The sequence below is a fragment of the Theobroma cacao genome, chromosome 4 (assembly GCF_053813885.1).
Source record: "Theobroma cacao isolate CCN51 chromosome 4, ASM5381388v1, whole genome shotgun sequence".
In the NCBI taxonomy this organism is placed as follows: domain Eukaryota; kingdom Viridiplantae; phylum Streptophyta; class Magnoliopsida; order Malvales; family Malvaceae; genus Theobroma; species Theobroma cacao.
Window position 1 is genome coordinate 142,427 of NC_142642.1, and position 27,129 is coordinate 169,555.

Sequence of the window (27,129 nt, forward strand, 5' to 3'; positions counted from 1 at the left end):
ATGGAGTCCACAACATGACGAAGCCTATTGGTGAGGACTTTCGCTGTCAACTTATATATCCTTTCAAGTTCCAACCGAGCTCATCAAACCATAATCACTAGGACTTGAAGGGTCGGCTTATTTTGGAATAAGAGAAATAAAAGAAGAATTAATTCTAGCATCAAACTTACCTAAATCAAAGAACTCCGAAAACAAGATCATAACATCAGACTTGATTCTATTCCACTGATTTTGAAGAAAGCTCATGTTATAGCCATCAATACCTGGGGTCTTGTTTCCATCGCAGGTTTTGAGGCAAATGGGTGGATTTAGGTCCTTTTGAGATTGAGTTATATCAAACTCGATTTTGGTTTGCTTGAATAAAGTTTGTCTCATTTCATTTTAGATTTTATATAAGACGCATAGAATCAAGTATTATTATTTTGTATCTTAATGGTTACAATTTTTTAAACTGTATAAACAATATAAGCAAGTTTAATACTTGCCAAGAAGTTAAAAAATTTTCATTATCAATATATTAAATTAAAAATAATCTTAAAATTAATTGATTTGAAATGATATATCACACAGATATTTCGATTTCAAATCATTTTAAATGCATGAGTCATTTCAATTTGAGCATCTCAAATTGGAGTTATATTTGATTTGAGCTTCTGGAAACTTGGATCTTTCACTTTTTGATCAACTTGAATCCGGTTAGGATACTTTACCTATATTAATCTGTTAAGTTTTAAAGCTTACTTAAATTTGATGTCTCCTTTGCCTTTTTCTCCTTGACTTCTTTCTTCATTCTGTTCCGTATACAAAGCCCTGTTTTTTCGGTCCTCTCCTCACCTTTTCTCTCCTCTCCTGAACGTCTTTCCACTTGTGCTACTTCCAATTTTGTTTTAACCTAATTCATAAATAACTATTTTTCTTTGCAATGCAAACCATTAATCATACATTACACAAACTTCAATAATTGCTACCAAAAGGATCGAAAATAGATAAGTTTCAATGATGTGAGATCATTATCTCAATTCTTTCATCATTTGGTCACAGCCAGAGTGAAGGATACAACCAGGGAGATTGAACAAAATCCACATACAGTAAATAGCGCATAATCAGAGCCTTACAAATAATGTCCATCAAATGCCATCCCCAGCCTTCTCACCTCACATTCACGCTTTTATTATTTCCCTGCAAAAGCCCCAAAGCATCAACAAGAGCTCTCAACCCTTGCATATCTGAACCTGCAACAGATTGTGATGCAAACATTAACCGCACTGAGTAAATTCAAGGATTGAAATCATATATAAATCTTTTTGACAAGAAGCCCCTTTAAAACTTATAGCTAATCTCCTGAGTAAAGTCACGGTCTATAACAATTACATTTCAATAATGAACAAAAGTCATAGTCCACCTTGTGATAAATCTCTTATATAGAATTATTTTGCCACATTTTAGATGTTAAAATAGTTAAATCCTTGTGCTTTTAAGTTACGTTTAAGCAGCTATTATGCTTTTAGTTGATAAGTTTAATGCATGTTGAACTACTTTAGATTGAGTAATTCTAACTCATTTTCATGCTAAAAGTCCTAATTTGAGTCATTTCTGGTTTAGTCGTTGCTTTGAAGGTTCTCAAGTGTATAAAGCTTCATGAGAGTGAACCGCGCAAAGATGGCTATGTACAGATTTTTACTGAACATGCTGCAGTATTTTAGGCATAACTTGCACTACAGAAGTCTGATTGATGAAGTTCTTAAACAATTGGAAAGCTAAGAGGAAGGGCTACAACTTTCATGTTTGTCACTTTGCCCAAGTCTGATCAAATCATGGTCAAACACCTTGTTGAAGTCGGAGCACTACAGTTTTCTGCATAAGGCAGCAAGATAAAATGAAGGCTGCAGCTTTGGAGAGTCAAGGTTGTGGCACCCTTAATGTCCAAACTCCCATACATGAGAAAGAGAGCACAGCGCTGTGGCGCTGGTAAAGCAAGGCCAAGGTGCCCTAGTAAGTTGAAATTCCCATACTCTCACCCGAGAGCAGAGCAGGGTGCCACGGTGCCCGTCGTGTTTCCAAATTACTACAACTTACAGGATTTTTAAAACTAGGGTTTTTGAAGAGTATAAAAGGCCCTTTTCAGAGGTTTTGAAAGGGAGAAAACAAGCAACTATTTTAGAAAAAAAAAAAAAGCCAAAAAGAAAGCAAGAAAGTAAGAGAATTCGAAAGAAAATTGAGATAAAAAAGCTTCAAACTATTAGTTTCTCTCTCTACTTTAATTTCTCTTAATTTTCTTTAACTTAGATTAATAGTTAATTTTCTTTGAATAATGTTTTTAGTTAATATTATGAACTAATTTACTTTTTCTAGGATTATAATTGAACTCAACATATAATTTGAATACTTTATCTCTCTTTTATCTATTTTCTGTAGATATGAATTGTTTATTCCAATTCTATGTTTCATGTTTCTAATTGCTTAATTACCAATTAGATTGATTTAGATATCTAAATATAACTTGACAAAGAGAGTTTAGATTAGGTCATGAATGGAATAACATGTGTTTAAGTTCACTTAATTGATTAAGCGATTTGATTTGCATATAAGCTAGACATACACCTATATGTTGTACGTAACCAAAATTAGAGCACAAACTTAATGAATCTATTTTCAATTGAATTTACATAAGCATATAGTAAATTAATTAAAAGAGATTTTTATTGACACCTCAACAAAGACTTGTAAATAGCTTAGATTTTAGATTAGCAACTCAATCCATTGAAATAAGTCTAGAAGGACAGATGATTCAGATGAAGTGTTGAGGGATATCATAAATCTAGGTTTTTAATCAATTGTTTTTCTAGTAAATTTTGTCATTTAATTATTAGTTTAAGTTTGTTAGTTCAATTTTGCTTTTAATTAATCTTTTAATTTTGATTACTTGGATAAAATTAGTTTGTCACAATTTTAGTAATTGGTGCAATTCCCTGTGGTGTTCGACACTCTACTTCTATATCACTTGTTATGATACGTACACTTGCATGAAGAAATTTCAACAACACCTTGCTCTACCAGAACTACACTTTTCTCCTCTGATATATCAAGAAAGAAACATGCTGTAGAGATACTATGTTCCCATATTTACCAAAGTTACAGCATCTATTGGAAATATACACTTGCCAAGGAGTTCATTGCAACTAAATTTCACAGCATAAATAAGTTTATTTAATATGATTATCTTCACAATAAAATGATCTCTTTCAGGTGTAAGAACAAAACAAGCACAAAGGACTTGGTCAGGACTTAATACACAGAAACATTTTGAAACTGCCAAATAAATGTCATTTGGTAGCAAGACGAGTTAGACGTAGTTACCATGTTTAAAATCATGCTTTAACAGAAAGTCTTGCTCTGAGCTCTTCTGCCACAGCATCAATGAAATCCTCAGTGTTCAGGTATTGGTACCTAGCAAGCCTGCATCATTCATATGAATGTTACAACCATATTATGTATAATTGCATATATGCATGCATGCAAGTGAACATACAACAAACATGAGTGCCCAAAAACATATCAAATGTATGTATATACTCATTTGCAAATTCATTGACCATATGCTGTAAGCTCTTGTTATTTAAACTGTATAAAATGTGCTTGATAAATAATTACTTAGACCCGTGAATGATCAGTGCAAGATCTTTGGTCATCTTCCCAGATTCCACAGCTCCAATACAAGCTGCCTCAAGTTTCTCAGTGAACTCCAAGAGTCTGATATTGTCATCCAATTTTGCCCTGTAAACAACAAAATTAATATTCTCACTTAGTAGTTTTGGTAAACATTTAAATAATCTCATTCAATACCAACATAAAAAGGAAAATAACCAAGTGTTATTACTACCTGTGTGCAAGCCCACGTGTCCAAGCAAAGATGGATGCTATGCTGTTTGTGCTGGTTTCACCACCCTTTTGGTGAACTCTGTAATGTCGCGTAACCGTACCATGAGCAGCCTCTGCTTCTATTGTCTTCCCATCTGGGCACACCTGACATGTAAACCAATTCATTTTCAAGTAGGGCAGATTTGGTGCATAGGATGTCAGTTACGATAAAACAGAAAGCATGTCATCCCAGGTTCGGTATTTATCTTAAGAGGAGAGGATGACTCAATACAGTGGAGGGGACGAATATTTTTAATCGTATGGGATAGGATGATAGATATGAGGGGTAATTTTGACCAATAACAAAAATTATCATACCAAACTCTTAATCTTGCACACACCAAATATAGAATAGGATAAAAATTATCCAAACCTAGTGGCAATCTTTGCACACACCAAACATAAGATACGAGATATTATCTAATCCAATTCCCTTCCTTATATTATTTTATCTTATCCTCTTCATTATCCTCTGCATAAAATGCACCCATAACTTCTTAAATATAAACTTATTATTTCCACCAGCAGATAAGAAGATAAAAGTTGAGAAAAGAAACTGTAGACATGAGATATACCAGCACAGATGTCATCAATCCAAGAGATCCAAACCCTACAAAAAGCAATTTAGGTTTAGTTACCAGGCCAATATGGGTTACATGCAACAAGAATAATGCATAACAAATCTGAGAGCCTTTATGGCTGTAAACTTCATCAAATTAGGGTTGAAAGGGGGAACATTTCTTTGCCTACTACTAGTTTGTAGCACAAACCTTGGGCTAAGAAATCACTTTGGACATCACCATCATAGTTCTTGCATGCCCACACATAACCTCCTTCACTCTTGACAGCATATGCCACCATATCATCAATGAGACGGTGTTCATACCTTCAATTAAATCATCTAAATCAATATTTAACATAAATATAAGCAATAATAAGGTCATTTAAATAAAATAGAATCCCTACTCACCATATCCCAGCAGCCTCATATTTTGATTTCCACTTAGCCTCATAAACCTCTTGAAATATGTCCTTAAATCTTCATTGAAAAAACAAACATGTTTATAGGAGTCAAAATTGAAAAAGAAGTGCATAAGACTAATTAAGCAATCTGCATACCTTCCATCATACTTCTTAAGAATAGTATTTTTGGTACTAAGATAAAGGGGCCACTTTTTCTGATAAGCAGTGTTCATAGAAGCCTCAGCAAAAGCACGTATGGACTGCATCCCCAGTCAAATGTAAAACAAAACAAATCAGCCACAACTAGAACAAGCAAATTTGGCTTCAACAAGACCATCAAAAGATTTATAGATTTAGACCTCATCTGTGTTATACATGGCCAATGAAACTCCTCCATCACCAGTGAAGTTGAAAACTTCCCACTCTGTCTTCTCATCTTGTCCCTCTGGCACTGCAAACAACAGAATCAATAAGCCAGTTATTTATGAATGAAGTTGTGCTGAAAATTAGAAAATACCAATTGCAAAATAGCAACGGAATCTTTGGAATCATCAAGCAAAGAAAAGATTTACCAAAAACAAGTTTTAGTTTCCCAGGTCCTTTAATGACAGCATCAGTTGCTCGATATTGATCACCAAAAGCATGCCTTCCAATGCATATAGGCTTCGTCCAACCTGATGAGACAAGAAGTCAGTGTCACTTCATATAAATGTAAAAAAAAAATAATAATAAAACATATAGAACTTCAACATCAAAAAAAATTAGAGACCTGGGACCAATCGCGGGACATTTTTGCAAATAATTGGTTCTCTAAAGACAGTACCTGAAAGTTTATACCAACCAAAATAGCTAGTTATTGAGCCAACACAAAATAATAGGAAAATTTTTCAGTGAAGACATGAATGCATTAACGCTAACCGTTCAAAATGTTCCTAATCGTCCCATTAGGACTCTTCCACATTTGCTTTAAGTTAAACTCCTTAACACGAGCTTCATCTGGCAATCACCAACACCATATTGTAAGAACTTGCCCAATTTCAAGCTTTAATGAATATCACCATCCAGTAAGAATCCAAATTTCACTAATTCAACAAGTGAATGCTTGCTTCTTTCCAGTAAGAAATTCAGAATAGTTCAACGATGTATACCTGGAGTAATAGTAGCACACTTGATGGCTACATTGTACCTAAAATAAGAACCAAAAGTACTAGGGATCAGCAGGAGAACAAAACTCTGATAATAAAATGCAAGTACATGGACCCAATTAAGTTACCAGTAGGAACAACAGCATTAACTAAATATTAGTCCAAAGAGATATTATCATTATGTAGGAATTTTAGAAAGAAATAACAGAAACATACTTAAGAGTAGCTTCTGCACTTTCAACTGTAACTTTGTCATCAGTAGCATCACGATATGGAAGGCCAAGGTCAAAGTACTTAATGTCCAACTCCAAAAAGGGAAAAATGAGCTGCAGAAAAATCAAAGGATGTTAAGTTCACAAAAACTATCTTTAAATCTTTTGACAAATATTATATACACAGCATCACACACAGATCAATGAATCACCTTATCCTTGATAGATTTCCAAATAACTCTGGTCATTTCATCTCCTGCAGCACAGAAATGAACAAGCACATGGGATCAGGAGGAGAAACATAAGAACGTTCAGCGACCAAAGAATTTCTAATAGTGATTATGCCAATTCAACAGAACCAACACAAAGTAACTGCAAGGTATAATGTACAACATTGTCAAAGTCTTAAAACGCTTAAGGTATGCCTCATGGCATTCTTCTCATAAAATTTATAAAACTCAAAGATATCTTCCCTCTTCAACAAAAACTCAATCATTATACCTCGCCATATATATGCATATATGTAGTTTGCTAACAGGTTTTCTACAACATGCTCAATCCAATGTCAAGAAATTATTCTTTTCCCTAGAGTAAACTTTTCACGACAAGCCATGCAGTGCCAGTACAATAGCATGCTTTAGCCAATTTGTTAGTTGTATATTAATGAAAGATCTCCTGAGCCCTGCCTACTGCATAAGAGCTCATTAAAAACATCACATAACAATCAACATAATCGAATAAACAGCTTATTAAGAAAGGACTGCCTAGCACACACATAGTGAAAAGGATGTTCTTGGCTTTGATTTGAAAACAGTCCTCTTTTCCATTTTTGGCCTTTTAGATTTGGAAAGGCTTTGCTTTTTATGGGGATGGAAACCATTTTCAGCTTCCTGCTTTGTAGCTTAACCATTGGATTATAACTTTGTCCTTCATTCCTCACTTCCATTTTCCAACCAAGCAAAGCTTAGGTTGATCCAAATGAAAATGGTTTCTGAGAAAATAGAAATTCACAATAGCAGAAAAATGAAAATAATAAAACATGTTTTAACTGTTTCAATATATATTTTAAAAAAAGTTTTTTTTCGCATTTACTAAACACACATTCTAGAACTCAACTGAAAAATGGTTTACAGAAAATGAAATGACCTAAGTTTCTCAAAATAAATTAAGTTGCAGGATCTATTATTATTGTAAATTTGTATACAGATATGAGATGTTAATTTGATTGGTAATAGTGACTAGCAGCATCTCCATAGGTTATGGACTCCAAACAAGTCCAGATTGGCATCCACAAACAGTTTAAGTTTTGGTTTTTATTTCTTTTTCCCAAGTGTATCAAGTTAAGAAAGAAATGTTAATATAATGATCAGATAAACACCTTTGCATCCAATCGAAAATCAACCACAGTTAAAGCAAAGAACAAGTCCGGATCTCAATGCAAAAGCTAATATTGATTCTAAGCAAAGTAAACCATTTGGATCTGAAAGAGAAAGCAGAAGCAGAGAGAGGGAGATCTGCGGATAGGGGGAAAAGAAAAGCTGAAAGAAAGAGACATACCATCCATCTCAACGATGGGATTGACGACCTTGATCTTCTCAAAAGCCATTGCTTTTAGTGTTAAGCCTAACCGATTTCTGCTCAAATGTATGTGGTTTTTAGATGAAAAATCAAAACTGGGCAGCTTTGTTAGAAGAAGATGACATGCAAATTGCTGACTTTTTGACCTTACCAAACCCACTATTTATACTATGACCCTATCTTCCCCACCAACCATAACGTCTCATTTACAAATATATTTTTTAGAGGTATTTTAAAAAATAACTCTTAAAAATAAGATATTTTTAAAAATAGTTATTTTTATAATTTTAATTATTTTTAGTTAAATTAGATAAAATTATATGTTATAATGTTACATGTCATGTATAAAAATATGTTACATATCATTATTAGGTTATTACACGTCATGTACAAAATATGTAACAAGTTATTGTTAGGTTGTTACACGTCATAGTTAAATTGTTACATATCATATACAAAAATATATGACAAGCTATGATTAGGTTATTACACGGCATGTATAAAAATATGTGACGAGTTATTGTTAGATTGTTACATGTCATGCTAAAAAAAAATATTATTGTTACACGTCATGGTTAGGTTGTTACACGTCATGTTGAAAAAAAAATACTGTTGTTACACGCTATGTACAAAAACATATTACACGCCAAGGTTAAAAAAAGTTGTTACACGTTATGTTGAAAAAAAAATATTATTATATGCACGCCATATTAAAAAAAATTATTATTGCATGATATATTTAAAAATATTTTGTTATTCTTTAACACCTAAAATATTATTGTTACTTATGAACCAAAACTTCAAATCATTTAAAAAAAAAATTCTTTATAAACCTAAGTTTATAAATTTCAAAAATTTGAGTTTATTAGTGTTTAGGTCCCGAATTGATTCAATTAAAAGCTATTTCAACATATGATTATTTCTATCGTTTTAGTTTTATGTAAAATACCTAAAAATCGAATTTTTCAAATAACTACCCACCCATATAGGTCAAAACCATTGCTTAGTGTCTTGAAAAAAATACTATTGTTACACATCATGGTTAAGTTGTTACACGCCATGTTGAAAAAAAATACTGTTGTTACACGCTATGTACAAAAACATATTACACGCCAAGGTTAAAAAAAGTTGTTACACGTTATGTTGAAAAAAAATATATTATTATTGCACGCCATATTAAAAAAAATTATTATTGCATGATATATTTAAAAATATTTTGTTATTCTTTAACACCTAAAATATTATTGTTACTTATGAACCAAAACTTCAAATCATTTAAAAAAAAATTCTTTATAAACCTAAGTTTATAAATTTCAAAAATTTGAGTTTATTAGTGTTTAGGTCCCGAATTGATTCAATTAAAAGCTATTTCAACATGTGATTATTTCTATCGTTTTAGTTTTATGTAAAATACCTAAAAATCAAATTTTTCAAATAACTACCCACCCATATAGGTCAAAACCATTGCTTAGTGTCTTGAAAAAAATACTATTGTTACACGTCATGGTTAAGTTGTTACACGCCATGTTGAAAAAAAATACTGTTGTTACACGCTATGTATAAAAACATATTACACGCCAAGGTTAAAAAAAGTTGTTACACGTTATGTTGAAAAAAAATATATTATTATTGCACGCCATATTAAAAAAAATTATTATTGCATGATATATTTAAAAATATTTTGTTATTCTTTAATACCTAAAATATTATTGTTACTTATTAACCAAAACTTCAAATCATTTAAAAAAAATTCTTTATAAACCTAAGTTTATAAATTTCAAAAATTTGAATTTATTAGTGTTTAGGTCCCTAATTGATTCAATTAAAAGCTATTTCAACATGTGATTATTTCTATCGTTTTAGTTTTATGTAAAATACCTAAAAATCGAATTTTTCAAATAACTACCCACCCATACAGGTCAAAACCATTGTTTAATGTCTTGAAAGCTCAAGAAAGATAAATCTGAAAATGCAAAAGAGAAATCGGAAGCATAGTAAACGAATATCGAAGAGAGAAATCGATAAAATTTGAGAAAGTGTGATGCTGAAGAAACAAATTAAGATAAATTATGATAAATGATTTAATTTATTTGAAATAGTTTAAAGGTAATTTTTTGTCAAATCATGATTAAATATAACTAAAAATAATTAAATTTATTTTAACGATTATTTTTAAAATATCTTTATCAAGAAAGGTCATTCCTCACAATTTTTATTCTTTGCTTTTTCTAATAAAGTCACAAATTACAAATACAATTAAAGATCTCACATGAAAAAAATTAATGAAATAAGTTGAACAAAAAAATTAGTTAAGAAGTTAGCATATAATTAGACACAGATAAATTTAACATAAAACTAAACTAAATCCACTTATAATGAAAAATTAAACTTGAAATCTCAAAATTTTAAAATCGACAAGGCCTCTCATTGATTTTCTTTTTTTTATTACTATATTAATTTTTATTTTACATACCACAATTTAATGTCAATCATATAACCAACCAATACATTTATATTATTAGAGAGAATTCAGCTTCAATAATTAAATTCAAATCATAGAGATAAATGGATATAGCCTTATCTTAGCTTACCTTGATATTGTAATCTTATTACTTTGATATATCTTATCACTAGTTTACATAGGTTTTATTTATATTGTAAATTCTTAAGTTTGTACATAGTGGAATGAGTAGAAGATGACTCCCTGCCTTTACACCCAAATGGGCGTTTCGTTAACCTATATTTCTTTTATCTTTCTTCATGGCCGACCAATCAAACTCTGTCAAGTTCTAATATCATTTCATCTAACCAATTGAATCATTTGGTAACCATGGGATGCTGCTACACACTACACAGTTATCCATCAAACTTTACCTCAATTTTTCTCATTATCGATGAAGCTCAAATGCAACAAAGAAAACTCTTGTGATCATGTAACAAAGTTATGGATGTATCATTTGTCTTGTGTTAATGCATGTTGTTTTATCTGCTTAAATTGATCTTCATATTGTCATATGATGTATCCTTTATAGAGATGGGGAGTGAGGATGATTTTTTTGGTACTGGAACCTTGAGTGATGAAGCTGCTGATGATAGAATAGGAAGATAAAAATGTAGATGTTGCATTTGTGAGTTGAACTCTTCAACTTGAATATAGCTTCTTATCTTTGAATTTGTATGTGGATACCCAAGAAGCTTCTTAATTAACTTTTTCTTGCTTTTGTAAAACAACAATACCATTACCATGATATTTACTTCTTTTTTCTTTTCATATTTGTTGACAGCCCACTCTTACTATTTCTCTTTTCTGAGTATTTGTGTTTGATTGTTATGAATGAAACAAGGAAATTCTTGGTTGTCATCTTAAATGCTCTATTTTTATGCTAAATAGATTTGTAATAGTTAACGCACTTTCCTTTTATTCAATTTTTTTTTTTTTCGGTCATTGTTGGTCATAATGGTGGTACTGGCGGACTCTTCACTCTCTTATTTTGGGTTTTAAGAGTAATATGAGTTATGTTGAATAATATGATTTTTGTTTGTCGGCAGCCCAAACTTTCCACCGCCCAACCCCAATCTTTTGCCCAATATTAACTGAATAAACCCAGTTGGGGAGACAAGGTTACTCTTGTAATTTCAAGCGAACTAGGGTTTTGTCATCTCTTCCAGACTTATAATCCGCCTCCTCCTCCTCCTCTTACTTCCTCGGGCTAACTCTTTTCATCCTCTCTTTAAAAATTTCTCCTCTTTCTGTGTTTTTGTCCGCTGGGGATTTTCGTAAAAGAAGGCAATAAATTAGAGTCACTGTTGCGCTTGTATTAAAATAGCGACTTCAGCGCTGTACGTTGCCTATATCAATTTTGGGGCTGAAATTCTGGCATTTTGCTTGTTTCCCTTCAAGTTTCATGCATACAGATGGGCCAACATTTTTAAATTTATATATATTTCTTTGTTTTCTATGTTCTTTTTTTTTGTAGAATCAGAGGGAAGTGATGAGCATTTCAGTTAGATGATTAAATCTGCACCGATTGTGCCATTTTTTTCTCTACTCTCTAATTCGTTAAGAGATTGCAAGCCACAACTTAAATGCATCTCCATCCAAATTTCAAAGGAACTTTAATTGTGTTTCATTTTTAGTTTTTGTTGAATTTAATTATTATGGAAGTGATGATTATTTCCCCAGATGATCGAAGCTGAACATACTGTGCGATTAGATTCTCATTTTTCATGAGAATCCAAGCCAGGAATCTGATCCATAATTCTTTATTTTGATTTGATTTAATTGCCAAGGATTTTTTTTTTTGAATAACTTTATATTAGTAAATTACAAATTACATGTCGACTGAAAATCAATTTAGATCTATTTTATTGAAAACTAAACTTGGAATTTGATTAGGTTTTTGAAACAAAATAAGGCGAGCTGATAATGGCGGGTTTCTATCGTAAAAAATGATAACATATCCCTTATTTTTTTCTCATTTTAATGTGTATAATTTTAAAAAAAAAAAAAGAAGAAGAAATGGTTGGTATCAGAATTCAACACCACACTTTTTATAACTTAACAAGTGAAAATGATACCACCTCCTGAAAATATTTGTCTTACTATAGAAATGTACAACGAAAATGTCAAGTTCCACAGCCCTTTTTCACCAAAATGAAATAAAATTAAAAAAAGAAGCGATGATGTCATAAAAAAATTAAAAAAAAAACTAAAGCAGAGGCAGAAACAACAGCACCGCCAACTGCCAACCTGTGATTTGAATCTCGTGATCTATTTTCTATATAATTTCTTCAAAGATCAAATTTATCATCAATTATAATTTCTTCATTTGCAGTGAACTTTATCAGGGAGAAACATACATGCTTGCAAACAAATGAACTCCTAGGAAATTTACAACAGGTACAAGACTGTATCATATAGCATTGGCCATGCCCTCCATTCTTCCCTTTTATATACACAACTATCGTGCAACACTCAATATTCCATCCGACCAATCTTCAAACTGCGGTTGTTACCCCTCCTTGAGCAAATTGAGGTCTAAAGTCGGAATCTCTTTTTGCACCTTCAACTTTCTCCTAATACAAAATAAATAAATAAATAAATAATCTACACTCTAATGTTGAAGAACAATGTCAAAAGGCTTTTTCCAGAACCACTCATCTTTTTATAGAAGTTATTGAAAGATTGCTTCAACTTCCCCATCCAAAAAACCAATTCCATTACCCCTGAAAATATTGAAACATTTCAATCATTCTGCTACCCTTCCTCACATGGTTTATTAACCATATACAAAGAAGGATCAAAACATATTAGAAGAAAAAAGCCCTTACCCAGAGCAAGCTTTAGATGAATGTATTGTATATTTCCTATCAATCTGGCAAATAAGACCACTAACGTCAAATCTGACAAAAAGAACAAGAAAAATAATAATATTAGTTAAATTTCTTATTACAACAATACATCGTGCCCATATAATCAAAGTCTTCCAACTTAGCAATGTTAACAGTTCAGGAATATAAATCCCTCTCACCATATACTCAAAAATGCACATACGCACAAGGACAGGCACAGGCACGGGCACATGGAGACACATGCATTAGAAAGCTCTCTCCTGCTTAGCAAGATTAAGACTGATTTAAAAATTGGAAGAAATATTTACCAGAGCAAGGATTCAACTTCCGAGAGAGACCATGTGAGGCATATTTGCCATAGGTTTGCAACCTCACCCGTTTTGAAGCACCCAGCTTGCTAATTATAGATCTCAGTAATTCACTAAAAAAGAAATGACGAAGCAAGATTAGGAGTTACTAAACTCCAAATAAGCTACTGAATTTATCTATCTTACTCTGTTCGCAAGATCATGAGAAAGTCCGAAGGCAGAGATTCCATGAATGAAGACAAGTCCTCCATCTTTAGAGACTTCAAATCTTGTTTCAGTTTCTTTTTCTCTTCAACCAACATTTCCTTCCCAAGACCAGATTTACTGCCAATCAGAAAATAAAATTGTCAATTAGGTTGGTATCACAGCTGTTAAGATATCATAAATGTGTCACTAAATTGAACCTCTCAGTCTCTCTTCGGCCCATTCCTCTCCCAAAACAATGACACAGAAAAAGAAGGATGAAAAGATGAATTAACATATCGGCGGAAATGCTTCAGGTATTATAACATAGGAACCTACAAACAAGAACTAGAAAGTGAATAGAAATTAATTATGGCATGTTGTTGAACACTTACAAACCACTGTCTTTCTTAAAGGGAAAATCACTTAATATTGTGTACACAAATGAGAACTAGTGCTGATAGGAATTACAAGAGGCATGTCACTGAAGCTGCACTTTATCTAACCTAGAAGGACACTTTCAAGATTGTGCTTATCATGTCAGAATAAAAATTGCACCAGAAAGTGGTACCTTGTTTTTACCTTAACAAGCAGAATGAAAAACAAAAGTTAGAAAGAAAGACAACATGAATCAAAGCAAGAAATATTAATCAAAATCAGACGATGGCTTGATTCGTAGATGCAACATAAATAGTGCCCTTGGGTTTCAATTCCTATGGTAAAGAGGTGACAAGGGGAGTAAGTTTGGTTCCAACTTTCTTGAGAATAAAATGACGTAAAGTTGATCTATAATTCCATTATCCTTAAATTTAAAACCACAGAACTACGAATTTTTTCTTCATCTCAAGTTTTGACAAGTGGAGCATTATCTTGTTGTGAACTTTTATGAGGGATCAAAAGTAGGAAACAAAAATTAATTGTGTTTTCTAGAACAGCCTAGCTTGTGCTGCAATAAGCCAATAATCTTTATTATTACACTGTCATGCATAAGGGTTGGGGAATTTGAACTTATGACCTCCCAAAGGATGGCCAATCTTTATATCTTAGAACCAAGGCCACTCTGACAAAATGTATGATATCTAGCATCATCTTAAGATGAAGTATAGTAATCTTGACGGTTACATTTGGTAAGTGTTGCCATCAGAAATGAGAATACTATCCTTACAAAGTTGATGCAAAGATATAAACTTCTTCCACTACTGATTTTACTTCAAATTCTGAAAGGAAACACTTCATCAGCATTCTACTTAATGTCTCCACAACTAAAATCCTTGACAAATAGCAAGATTCGAGAACAGAAATTAGAAAAGCATAGAGCAAAAAAAAGGTAGATCACCTATCAATTGTTCTTCCAGTGAACATAACGGGGAAGTATCTGGAGTACTTCCCAACACCAAAACGTTCACCTAAATGCTGTATCATTTTTGAGTCCAAAAGAATCAAAGCCTTCCAAAGCTGACAATATTCTAGCCTGAACTCTTCATTTAATTTTTTGCAGATTCCATGGTCCAGAAGAACTGCATGTTTCACCATTTCAGCATAAAGGTACATATGCATATTAGCATGATTAGTAAACCTTATCTTAGAGAGAAATTAATAGATTCAGGACATACCCAGAGAAAAGCCATCCCGACCTTCTGGAGATACCAATATGTTACCGGGGTGTGGATCTCCATGCAAGAAACCATGAATGAATATCATTTCTGCAAACACTTCCACCAATGCCTTAGCAACCTTCAAAACAAACCGAGTGAAGCCAACCTGAGTAAGTGAATTTCCTTCAGTGCAATAGAATGAACTACTGAAAGCCTATCAAAATCACTATGGTAGCTAATTCAACGACCATACATACAGAAATTAAGGTACCCAATTTAGAGATGTTTCACCATCAACAAAGAAACTTGACACATAGGATTTACTCACCTACCCATAAGACAGTATTATCCAGAATTTAAAACAATATGCATAAATAATTGCAATTGCAGTAAACTCATCACCCGTCATGACAAAATTTTAAAAAAATATTTCTCGCAAAAAAAGAAAACCTTCACTGGATCTATTTTCATTCCCTTCAGAAATTCGACATCGTCAACCTGAAAGATAAGGAACTTCCTGTTAATGGTACATTACAGTCAAGCCAAAACCACAATATACACATGATCTCAAGTGCAACATAAGCAACAGTACAATAGTTAGCTGTATGCATGATGAAAATATATTCAGCAATCAATGCCAGAAGTAATCTTCTAAAATTAGTAACCTCACATTCGATAATTGTTACCATTTAAAGGTTTTCCCAATAGTTTAGAGGCTGATTTAGTGAAGGGAACAAAATTTGCACCCAGTGTCAACTCTACCTTTATCCTCTCCTTGTCAAGGATCAAAAGTAAATATTATTAAATTCCAATCAAACCAATTATAATATTGCTAATTAATGGAAACAAGCCAAAATCAATATCCCAGTTGATATGCCATGCTCAGGTATTCAATTCCAACAAATATCTTTCTTCATCCCCACACCCGCCCCCACCCCCCTAAGCAAAGTAATTAGAACAGGTCTATCCATCTTGCTTTCACTATTAAAGTAGTGATGCTATCTTGAAAACGCCAAGCGAAAAGTATAGTAAAATTGCTCCTTTTTCTTAGAGCCACTCACTTGAGTTCTAAAGATGCTGCAGAAATATCATATGATTTTTAGTCAAGGGATCATGGTTGTTTTGCTTTGGCCACATCAGCATGCTGATGCCAGTGTTTCGGACAGAATAAAATCCTCCTTAGATCAGAGTAGCGGTTATAACTAACAATCTGCCCTTCAGAAGAAAGTTAAGGCTACTGATCAGGCTATAGCAAAGCCAAAATTGATACTCTTAATTAGCAAGCTTACTAGGTAGCCTGATTTACAACTACCAAGTCTATCTAGACCATGTATATGGAGTACACTACCACATCTAAAAGTACTGTCACCCGATACAAATATCCAACCCCCTAGCCCGCATCATGTTCCAAAGCAAGTGATTCCAATGACAAGAAGTTCACAAATCGAACCCTACTAAGTAGAGAAAAGGTTTGAAGATGAGGAAGATAGAACAAGAGAGTTTATTTTCAACAAACAGAGTTGTAGAGATGTTAAGTGAAAAGATATGCAAGTCTTAAAGCCTAAAAATGGATTTTCCAAAATCCAACATCAGTAACTGTTTGGTCAACTAAAAGTTTATAATGCATTTAAAACCATTTTATTTTATTGCTCTTCCTTTTTCAAAGAAATACTACATATATTTGCGCTTGCACATTTAACTGAGTGTGCATCTTACTAAACAAAGTAAAGACTCTCAAGTGTAACACAGCATCCAATACCCGGCACAAGTTGATCAATAAACTCACATGCTTGAATATCTGAAACCTACATTGTGTAAGTACCTAACCCAAGCTTCCACTTGTTGACTATAGCTTTTTATTGGACTTGAAGTCCAATGTGATAAAATGCCATGATTATATAGTGTGAAGGATGTGACGGACCAAGAATCTCATATCAGAAATGAAGTTCAATGTTGATGGAGCAGCTCAAGGATGCCCCGGCAAAGCCGGGATAGGAGGGGTAATGCGCAACAATAAGGGGCAGATTAAAGTGCCTTTTTCCAAATCTATCGGGATAGGTGATTCTAACATTGCGGAAGTTAGAGCCATTAGGGAAGCTTTTCTGATTTTCTCAGCTTCTAAGTGGGCTATGTCCCACTCACTTGTGATTGAGAGCAACTCACAAAATGCAGTGAAATGGATTAATGCACCAGGGGAAGCACCATGGAGATTCAAGAAGTGGATGTGACACATCGAAAAGCTAAAGAAGGGAATTAGGAAGTGGGAAGTCAATCATATATTTCGAGAGAATAACCAGTTGGCCGACAGTTTAGCCAAAGAGGGGGTGCTGCGCCATAGTGATGTTCTGAACATCTATGAGGATTAGATGGGTGGGCTCTGCAACATGGGGGGTCAGGGTCTTAGGAGTGTCGAGGAGGCTGTGGTGGTGTCAAATTCGGGAGGCAATGCATCCTGGGGAGCTGAAGGTAATGATTTCTCGCCTCAAACAGAGTTCTGATCATGTTCTGAGGCATGCAGGGGGAGATCATCCAGGAGGCTCTTTGGTCATGGGAACTGTCAAGGGATTCCATCCAGATGTACCTGTGCGCTGGTGACCTGGTAAGTTTTGCAAGGTGCTGGTCCTCCACTATAGATATGGTTGTTTATGGTCTTGTGTGAGACCTACGGGGAATTGGATATTTGATTTGGCTGATTTGTGTGTTGAAGCTTAAGCTTCGTGGTTGACGCTGAAACGAGTTGAGTGGTGCTCTGCTGATAATGATTTATCGGATTTGGGTTGGTAGCGTCAGGATCTTTGATATGTAGGCTGAATTGATGTTTAGGATCCGCCATGCATCTTGTGTTTTCTGTTGGAAGGGGTTATTTTGTATTGGGAATGGATGGGACACCTCTGCTGTGTGATCCTTTTGTAATGCCTGGATTTTAAGTTGATATGATAGCAACTTAAAATCTGGAACTGAACTGTATTTCTTACAGGGAATTGCTCTTCCCTTGTTGATGAAAGAAATGGTTAATTTTCAAAAAAAAAAAATCTATATCTAAGTGGTGTAAAGCTTACTTAACTCCTCCAGTTGCTACTTATGTAGCCTTTAGGTTGAACTGTGATTCAATGACCCCATAATTCTGCATGAAAGTCAAGGAATTGCCTTTTTTCCTGTGTGCATACTGCATACCACAATGCAAAAACTTGGCAAAACTTTTTGAAGTTAATTAAATAATGAGGGTATCTCAGGCATCATGGTGCTTGCGTAGTGTAATATAATCCTTCAATATATGACACATACCTCAGAGGTCTAATACTTAGTAACTCTACATTGACGCTAGTAATTTCTAGTTCATTTGATTTAGTTTGATTTATCATCCAGCAGCAGTTCTTTCCCAAGTTGATCATAGCTTAATCTTTCCTTAGCAAAGCAGTCTAAGCTTCTTTTCTAATCCAACCACTAATTATTACTCACTTCGTCTCATCCCATAAAGCTACAATCTGTAGCTTACCTTGCATAAGAGATATGTAAACCAGTCACACACTATGCAGGTAAACCCCAGAAAAGTAATATAAAGATACATGGATATTAGGGATGCTCAAAAAGAAAAATAAATAGAAACTTTTATTTCAGGATTTTAGATTTTTTCAGTTCGCTCCAAGAAAGAATTGATGAAGTTTGGTTACAACTCAGATTGGCTTACAGAAAAACAATCAACCCAAGAGGGGGATCATATACTATTTTACATGATATATTTAAACTTCATAAATTCAGAACAATTTCATATTATTACTATAAATGAAAGAAAACAATCATTGTAGAATATTTTGCTAAAAAATATATATAATATAGAATATATAGCACCAGTTACCAGCCATCTAACTTCAAGAGTTAGAGACATTGCAACGGTAAGGAGTTATAAGAAACCTAAACTTCGACAGCACCATACATTACATAAAAAATATAAAACAGATTACTAAGCCATTTGCCCTTACCTTGTGGCCACTACAAAACTGCATTGTGAGAACTTGTTTTGTTGTAAATTCCTGAAGAGTGGATGTAAATCTTATATAACCAAGCTTTTTATATGTTCCCACCTTGTTAGAAACATGAAATACTCAAATGGAATTTATTCAATAAATGGTGAAGTAGAAAATTAAGAGTAGAACAACTATGTCATACCCAAAATACATGAGGTACCCTAACAATCTTGTTCTTTTTAAAGCTGTTGGCAATTGTCTCAGAGTTTCTTGCCTCTTGAATAAAATCTGTGGAGACATAGGGGGAAAAACCAATAAAAATATTGCAGCCATCAAAGTAAACAACTTAAAGTTGAAAACAAAACGTAAGTAGGATATCAGCTGATATCCTGGTCTCTCAATTCAAACATATATCTTTGAGTAAATTACACAGAAGTCCTTGAAGTTTAACCAAAATTCAGCATTGAGACACTGTTTAGGAAATAACAAAATCCCTAGAAATATATATTTTCATTTTATTAAACCTTTCAATCATATTCAAACTCTTATTCAGATAATGGAAGGGGCATAAACACAAATATGCTAGTGACAAGAATATAATATGAGAATCAGGAATTTTATGGATGTGTGAATACTCACCAAAAGATACCAAACTAACATGAAACTATGGGCACACAATACATTCCCAACTTGATTGACGATCATAACTGACTATGAAATATAAAACCGAAGAACTAATTCGCAGCACGTATCAATAGCAGACATGACTGTCAAAGACAACTCTATAACTCACCAAGCTCCATAGAAACTGCTTTAGTGAATTCTGAGACCAGCCACCCAAACCTATATTCAGGGAAAAACTGAACAGAGAGAGAGAGAAGATTAGGAGATCTAACATAAGTATAATATAAAGGGAAAAAAGTAAAGACATCTCCGTGCCAACATTATTTATTTTCTCATTTCCAGATCCAGCTTAATGTAGCAGAAACCACATTTGGAATAAAAGGGGACCGCAACTCCTAAGTGGTACACACTGCTGTTGCTTATTAATTTTGAGATAACTAGACATCTAGCTCCACTTTAAGGATCATTAATTTTGAGAGCAAAGCTATTGATAAGATTAATTCATGGATTACTTGTCAGACCCTACCTTTTTTTTAAAAAAAAAAATTCTGACTATGGGAATATTTATAGAACATTAAATCTGGTCAGCTTGGCTAGGACCCAAAGAAGAGTCCAATATCTTCCTTACATTTCACATGGATGCTCAAAAACCCAAACAGCCTGTTTAATTGTTCAGAACATGTCAGGCAAACCTTTAGTTGGTTGAAGATCACCCCTTTCCACCTCAATATTATTCATTTAAGAAATTTAAAACTCTCAGTTGTTTTTTTACTTTTTTCTTGACTTTCTCTTGCTACTGCTAGAAATTCCTATTTTCATCCACCATCACTTTCCAACCACATTCCACACTTATCCACAATGTACACTTCATGCATGTACCTCCATAGCTTCAATAATGAACCCCTGGCAAGCAAGAAAATCATGGTATGCTAGAGCTGGCAACATGGGTAGGTCCGGGTCATTCGAGTTCAGATTTAAGTAGTTTCGGGTCATTTTGGGTTTCATGTAGCCATTTTCACAAATTAGGACAAAACAATGGTTTGACTTATAATATGATTGATGTTAAGTTACTATTACAAATTAATGTAATAATATTTTAATATAAAATGCGATAAAAATAAATTTGAAAATTGATAATATATCATATAAATATAAAATCCTTCCTATCCAGCTATCCCGCCAATAAAATTGGATAAAAATTAACTGACTATGTCGAATAATTTTATATTCAGCATATTTTAAATCAAATTTTAGATAAGCATGACAACCATTCAAATATTGAAAAGTATAGATCTTAACCTTCAAAAGGTTGAAAATATTTTATATAACTATATTATAAGGAATATTATTTTCAAAAAATTTTAACATTTGATTAAAGGAGAAAAAACAAGTTAATTAGTGGTAATTTTGCATTTTGTATAACATCATTTAATTTCAAATATAGTGATTTTCGTATTGAGCTCAGGCCATTATAAGTTCAGGTCATATTGGATTCAGGCTTTTGACATTTTTTGTCAAATTGAATTGGGTTGGTTTCGGCTTCAGGATAGGTATTCTAATTCGGGTTAAATTTGTCACCTCTACGTCTGGCCACCACCTAAGATTACATCTACTGCTTAAATCTAGGTCACATGTATGAGGGATCAAGCCCAGGGCACATGTTGTCTCTGAATCACACCACTACCTTAGTTGCCCCAAGTGAACTCCAAGCTTATAGCCTATTCCTCCTTTTTCAACCTCTATTGGTTCATCTTATAACTTCAATAAACAATATCCTTTCTTAATCACAAACCGACTTTAACATGCTAATAAGACCCTTTTGCAAATGCTATCATCTTCACCATTTAGAGTAAAGCCTTCATAGTCCTTCCAATTTCATGGAAAATAATGAGCAAAACTATTGTAGACGGTTTGGCAGCATAAAAGAAAATCTAGTGAAGGCATGATTTTATCAAAGTTGCTGCAGAAAAGGGGTTAAAGTACTGAGGAGGTTCCTGTGCTAATCAAAAAACGTATTTTAGTCTCTCTATCAAAATTTTGGGTAATTTCATCCCTATACTTTGATATTTGTAAACAACTAAGGACAATTGATAACACCGCAAAAGAGGATTGTTACCCAAGCTGACATGGTGATGACATAGCATTGATGTGTAACTTTCAGTAACAAGTTGATGATGTCGAATATAAAAGTATCTGTATGCTAACATGGAATTTTAATTAAGGGTTTAAGCTAACAACAGTCATTACCCAGTTCGCATAGATAACGGGTCACAGTGTTATCGATTGTCCTTGATTGTTCACAAATGTCAAAGTACATTGTAGAGGGAGAAGTACACTTTTTGAACTAGTATAGGGACCTCCTAAGTACTTTAACTGCTGAAAAGGTCCCCAGCAGCATTGATAAAGGTGAAAAAGAATGACATGACTACATGCAAAAATCTACAAGATCTACATCAAATAGCTTAGTGAAAGTCTACAGGAGGGGTAGAATTCGTTTCGTTTTCAGAAAACCTATTTGAAATGACTAAACATGGTAAATACAATCTTAAGTCATAGAAAAGCAAAATTGATATCATTTGACAAATATTAAGAACAATTATTAAGAAATTCAGTGCATACCCATGCAACAGATTTTGAAACGAAATGCATTATTCTTGTGTCTAACTTCATTTTCTTCTCTAATCCAGGGTATTGCACCTATTCTCCATAAAAGGAAAAGCATTTTGTTGTCAAATACTTACAACCATATGAACATGAACAAACTTTAACGAATTAAACAAATACTTACAAACTGTATTAACAAACTTTAATGAATCAGACAGTATTCAACAAGCATCATGGTAAAAACAAAGAGAATAAGAGGTAAAAATAATAATAATAAAAGAAAAAAATAGTTTCTTTCCTTCTCTTTTTATGCATGAACAAAACAAAAGTAATAAATGACATAATGAAAAAAATGGTGACACATATGTTTTACATACTTCTATGCAAGTTTCCTTTAACTAGGATTTCATGAATTTAGCATATTGGTTAGATACTACAAATAGTATGCAAAGAAAAGACATCCTTTATTTCATGAATTTAGGATTTCATGATTGGATCAGTCTCCAGTTTGAGTTGCTTCGGGTTTAAGTCATTTCGGATTCATGTCATTTCGTGTTCAAGTGTTTCAGGTTTGGTATCTTCGAGTTTTGGGTCAGTGACTTTTTCAATTAACTCACGTCGGATCAGGTAGGGTACCAAGTGGGTTCAGCTGGGCTTGCAGGTTTGGATAGATTTTTGCCAACTCCAGATGAATGGTTCCATGCATGCATCTATGAATGACGTTAGAAATCTCTCCATTAACTCTACCCATCTATGTATAAGACAAAGACATCAACCTCAAGTACAAAGAGAAAATCAATAAAGGAATTAACTAAAATCAAATATTCTGCCAACAAACCTTAACTGCTACTTCTTGACGGTCTTTCAACATTGCATGATGCACTTGAGCAATGGACGCAGCAGCTATTGGTTGTTCATTAAACCAAATGAAACTGAAATTTACACAATAATCTTCTAGTCAATCAAAAATTTGTGTTGTTCATAGACAAGATTTTACCAACATAAGCAATGAATAGAATTTTGCTTTCCCCTTTTCTGTTGGTTCTATAGGATCTAAAACAAGATGTTAGGATCCATATTCAAAAATTTAATCTATTTCTATCGAAAGTACCTACAAAAAATAATGTGCTACATTGTTACACCATCTTACCTTCAAAGTACCTAAAGCCCTCTCTATTTTGAAAATAGACACTTTCACCCCTAGACTGTCAACCAAGTTAGTCAACTATTAAACTCTTGAGGGACCCGCTGCCAAATATTCCTAAACAGCCAAATCATATTTGTCTTTGGTATAAAGAGACAAGTGAGGTTAGTCGAAGAAGAAATAAGGCTATTTTAGTCAAAGACATTGATTTAGCTTTTTAAAGAATATAAATATTTGCTCTTACATTCGTTGCGTGTAAATACTTGTCATTTATTTTAAATAAATTTTATATAAAATACAAATAATTATAAAGTATAAAGTTTGAAGAATAAATAATTGTTTGTAATAATAATTTATAAACTATTCAACACTATAATTCGAATAACGAAATAAACTAAAATTAAAAAAATTAATTATATTGAAAGTAACTATTAATTAATAGTATAATATATTCATAATTTATACTAAATAGCAAATGAAACCTTCTCATTAAAATTTTTCTAAATCCTCAAAACACTTTTGATGGATTTTTAAAATTTCCCTTATTTAAGAGTTTTCAAAAAATATATTACTTAGCATTTTTTTTGAAATGCTATCATATGTTAGACTTTCATTTACTTACATGATCAAGGTTAAAATGCATGAGACGCAAACAAAGCTAGTTGAGATAAAATTTATCATATTTAACTAGAAATAATCACTAAACAAAGCTCAACATTTCTAATGGAGGACGGAAATATGCTTGTTGAGAGATCAAGTTATCTAGGACTTCATTTTATACTTAATATTTTTTACTGTAATTTTTACATTTATTTAGGCTATTTTAGATTATTTAGGTTCTTTTATATTAATTAGTATTTTACTTCTTTTCCTAGTATACGGGCTTTAGGGTTGTATTTGGTATTTTATGTTTTAGGCTTAGTTATAAATACCTAAGTTATTTTAGTTTCAGGTAGGCTTAGATTTATTATTTATTGGTATTTTCAGGTTATTATTCCTTCACTTTCATCTTAAACAAAAAATTGAGCGCTGGATGACCCAATCTGTCATTCTTATAAAGAGAGCTAATGTCCTCTTTTAACTTTTAAAAGAATAGCATATTAAAAACTTAAAATGTAAAGAAACCAAAGGGACACTCAAGTCAGAGGCCTTCTTATGCACCTTTCCACCTAAAAAATTATTTAGAAAAAATCACCTTACCACAAAAAGCATGTGAGGTAAGGTGCGAGATGCTTTTCTCGCTTTTCTTGATTTTCACTATGCCATAGTGCCTGAGCATACACCTTGACAGCACTGGAAGGCAGTATACTATCTGGACTATATGCTAGCCAATACACACTTAGTAGTTGTCAGGATGAAATCATCCAAAGGGAATATGGAAAAAGTGAGGAAAGATGTTAACAGTTAAATGAATCCAAACTATGATTAAAGCAATGAAACTTACATCTTAGACAGATCCTGACCAAGATTGCTGATTATTGTTTCTTTTATGACCTTAAAATCACAAGGAACTGCCTACAGTGTCATAGAACCAGAATTTAGAATGAGAACCTACAAGGTATCTCTTCCTGGATAACATTATATGCACAGAAGAGAATAAAATCAACCATACCTGATCCTGCAACGAAGAAAGGGTCAACGAGTATTCTTTTGGGACCTGACGCAGGGAAGCAACAAATTGACCAGCTTTCAAATAAAAACCTTTATTCATTTCACATAACTTCAGCATTCTCTTAGCTGAGCGCAAATGAACCTAATTAGCACCACAAAACCAAATATTAGTATCTACTGCATATGTAAGATCAAACATTCACCAAAGCTGAAGCTTTTTTATACAGCCTTTTGCAGTCTACACAAAGTTCATTCAAAGAATTTTATTTTGTTTCTTCGACAAGATTTTTGAACAAATAAGAAGGTGACATCAACTGATGTTTCCTCGTTTGAGTTTCTTTTATAAAGTATTTTATAGGATAATATCAGAGTTAACAAGGTTCTGTTTTCTTCTTCTTTTTCTTAATTATAGCAGTTTTAATACTATAAAGCTCTTACTAATATAATTCATTTATTTAACGTAGTCATGGGGGAAGAAATGCAGTTAAGAGATTCTTCCAAGAACAGGTAACTCAGTTGAAAATGAAGGCCTCCATTAAAGGAACTACATTTCTTAAATTTGCTTCGGCCGAAAGCAACTTCAACCCTCTAACAGTAACAGAAAGTACGGCATCTTACCCAACCAGAAAAATCAAGATGCACAGAAACATCAAGAACACATCAATTTAAAGCTCCAGATATATGTTTACATGCCATTTGGTGTTTCTTTTTGCCATTTGCCTTCTATTATTCACATTTTGCTTCCTTAAAACTTGCTACAATGTAAAAAAAAAAAAAGTTAAAAGCAAAATCATATTTGATTAATAATCAGCAAATGGTTGCAGGATAGTTTCTTTTCAAGTATTATCGGTCAATGTACAATCATACATTTTGTAATCATAAAAATCAATTTTTCAATTTTTGGTTATTTAATAAAATTGTTTACTTTGGTATCCAAATACACCTTTTACCTTCTGTTTTGGAAGCAAAAGGCAAGCAATCAATGTGAACATGCAGCAAACAGATTCCATGTATATTAATTTTCTATTAGTATTTACTTTCGTTTATATAAAAAAAAATGGGGAAGTGACTTAATGGAGCTTAAGAATTCCTATGCGAGTTACAAAGTTTTTTAAGGACAATAATGTTATACAAAATGGAAGATAGAATAAAAAGGAACCTCAGATAATAGAAGACGACATTCATCACAGTCCTTTGGCAGCCCATATAAAGAATACTTGTAGTCAGCGACGGTGACCGCAATCTGCACCACAAGGAGTCGAAATCAGAAAACAGGTTTTGAAAAAAAAAAGAAAAAGAAAACAAAATCCAGGCAAGGGATTAAGGGACTCCGAGAGGGAGAGAGAGAAATCTGACAGTGAAGATTGCACGAGAAGAGCGAAGAAGGCCTTGGAAAACGGAAGTGTCAGGGGAGAAGGGGAGAAAATTGGAATGGGACGCAGCTTGATAACAGAGGCCGCTGGCTGTGAGTACGTAAAATGCAGCCTTGGCTTTCGCGGGAAAGTTTGATACTGTTTGTCTTCTCATCTGCCTACTGCTCACTGTATGCAATTTGGCTTTGGTATCTCAGTTTCAACTTCAAATAATGGAGTTCTTCAAGTTGAAGCATTGTTTTAATAACAGCGCCGTCGGGCTTATTTCCAGTTCAATCGGCTAATCCAGTTAAACATAAATAAATTTATTGGCAATTGCAAAACCATTCGCGTTATTAGTTTGTTAGAATTTTGCTCGTAGATTGTAGCAGGAAAAATATTATTTATTAAATTTTAATTTTAAAAACATTTTTATATATATATATATATATATATATATATTTGCATATCTTAATATATGTTAACATTAGTAAAATTATATTTTCTTCATAATTATAATTCTTATTTTTGTCCCTCTACACCTTAAATCTTTTTTCTACACCTTAAATTTTACG

At 33.0% G+C, this 27,129-nt stretch overlaps 2 protein-coding genes and 1 non-coding gene across 7 annotated transcripts; 1 reads left to right on the forward strand and 2 right to left on the reverse strand.

Annotated features, from left to right (window-relative positions):
- Positions 1–961: 961 nt before the first annotated feature.
- On the reverse strand, positions 962–7,956 carry LOC18600670 (isocitrate dehydrogenase [NADP]). Its single transcript, XM_018120076.2, has 16 exons — positions 7,796–7,956; positions 6,451–6,494; positions 6,243–6,352; positions 6,030–6,067; positions 5,800–5,877; positions 5,651–5,704; positions 5,454–5,555; positions 5,241–5,332; positions 5,038–5,141; positions 4,889–4,957; positions 4,689–4,804; positions 4,494–4,528; positions 3,881–4,023; positions 3,652–3,774; positions 3,358–3,456; positions 962–1,232 (listed from the first exon to the last, which is right to left on the reverse strand). Exons 1-15 carry the CDS (start codon positions 7,842–7,844, stop codon positions 3,369–3,371), a joined length of 1,245 nt encoding a protein of 414 aa, XP_017975565.2. The 5' UTR covers positions 7,845–7,956; the 3' UTR covers positions 962–1,232; positions 3,358–3,368.
- A 4,018-nt stretch (positions 7,957–11,974) lies between these two features.
- LOC148763041 (small nucleolar RNA Z103) lies at positions 11,975–12,073 on the forward strand. Its single transcript, XR_016026097.1, has one exon. It is a non-coding gene; the product is annotated as a small nucleolar RNA Z103 (small nucleolar RNA).
- Positions 12,074–12,391: 318 nt separating this feature from the next.
- On the reverse strand, positions 12,392–26,859 carry LOC18600672 (Protein kinase superfamily protein). 5 transcript variants are annotated; one of them, XM_007031262.3, is made up of 16 exons: positions 26,559–26,859; positions 26,362–26,445; positions 25,204–25,344; positions 25,036–25,106; positions 23,286–23,379; positions 22,463–22,540; positions 20,013–20,079; positions 19,422–19,507; positions 19,235–19,285; positions 15,705–15,752; positions 15,273–15,393; positions 14,996–15,176; positions 13,663–13,800; positions 13,477–13,589; positions 13,148–13,219; positions 12,392–13,042 (listed from the first exon to the last, which is right to left on the reverse strand). In XM_007031262.3, exons 1-16 carry the CDS (start codon positions 26,727–26,729, stop codon positions 12,924–12,926), a joined length of 1,635 nt encoding a protein of 544 aa, XP_007031324.3. In that variant the 5' UTR covers positions 26,730–26,859; the 3' UTR covers positions 12,392–12,923. The 5 variants fall into 5 exon arrangements, with proteins under 5 accessions (XP_007031324.3, XP_088662133.1, XP_088662132.1 ...); XM_088806007.1 differs by having other exon boundaries at positions 15,273–15,420; XM_088806006.1 differs by having other exon boundaries at positions 19,235–19,336.
- Positions 26,860–27,129: the final 270 nt, after the last annotated feature.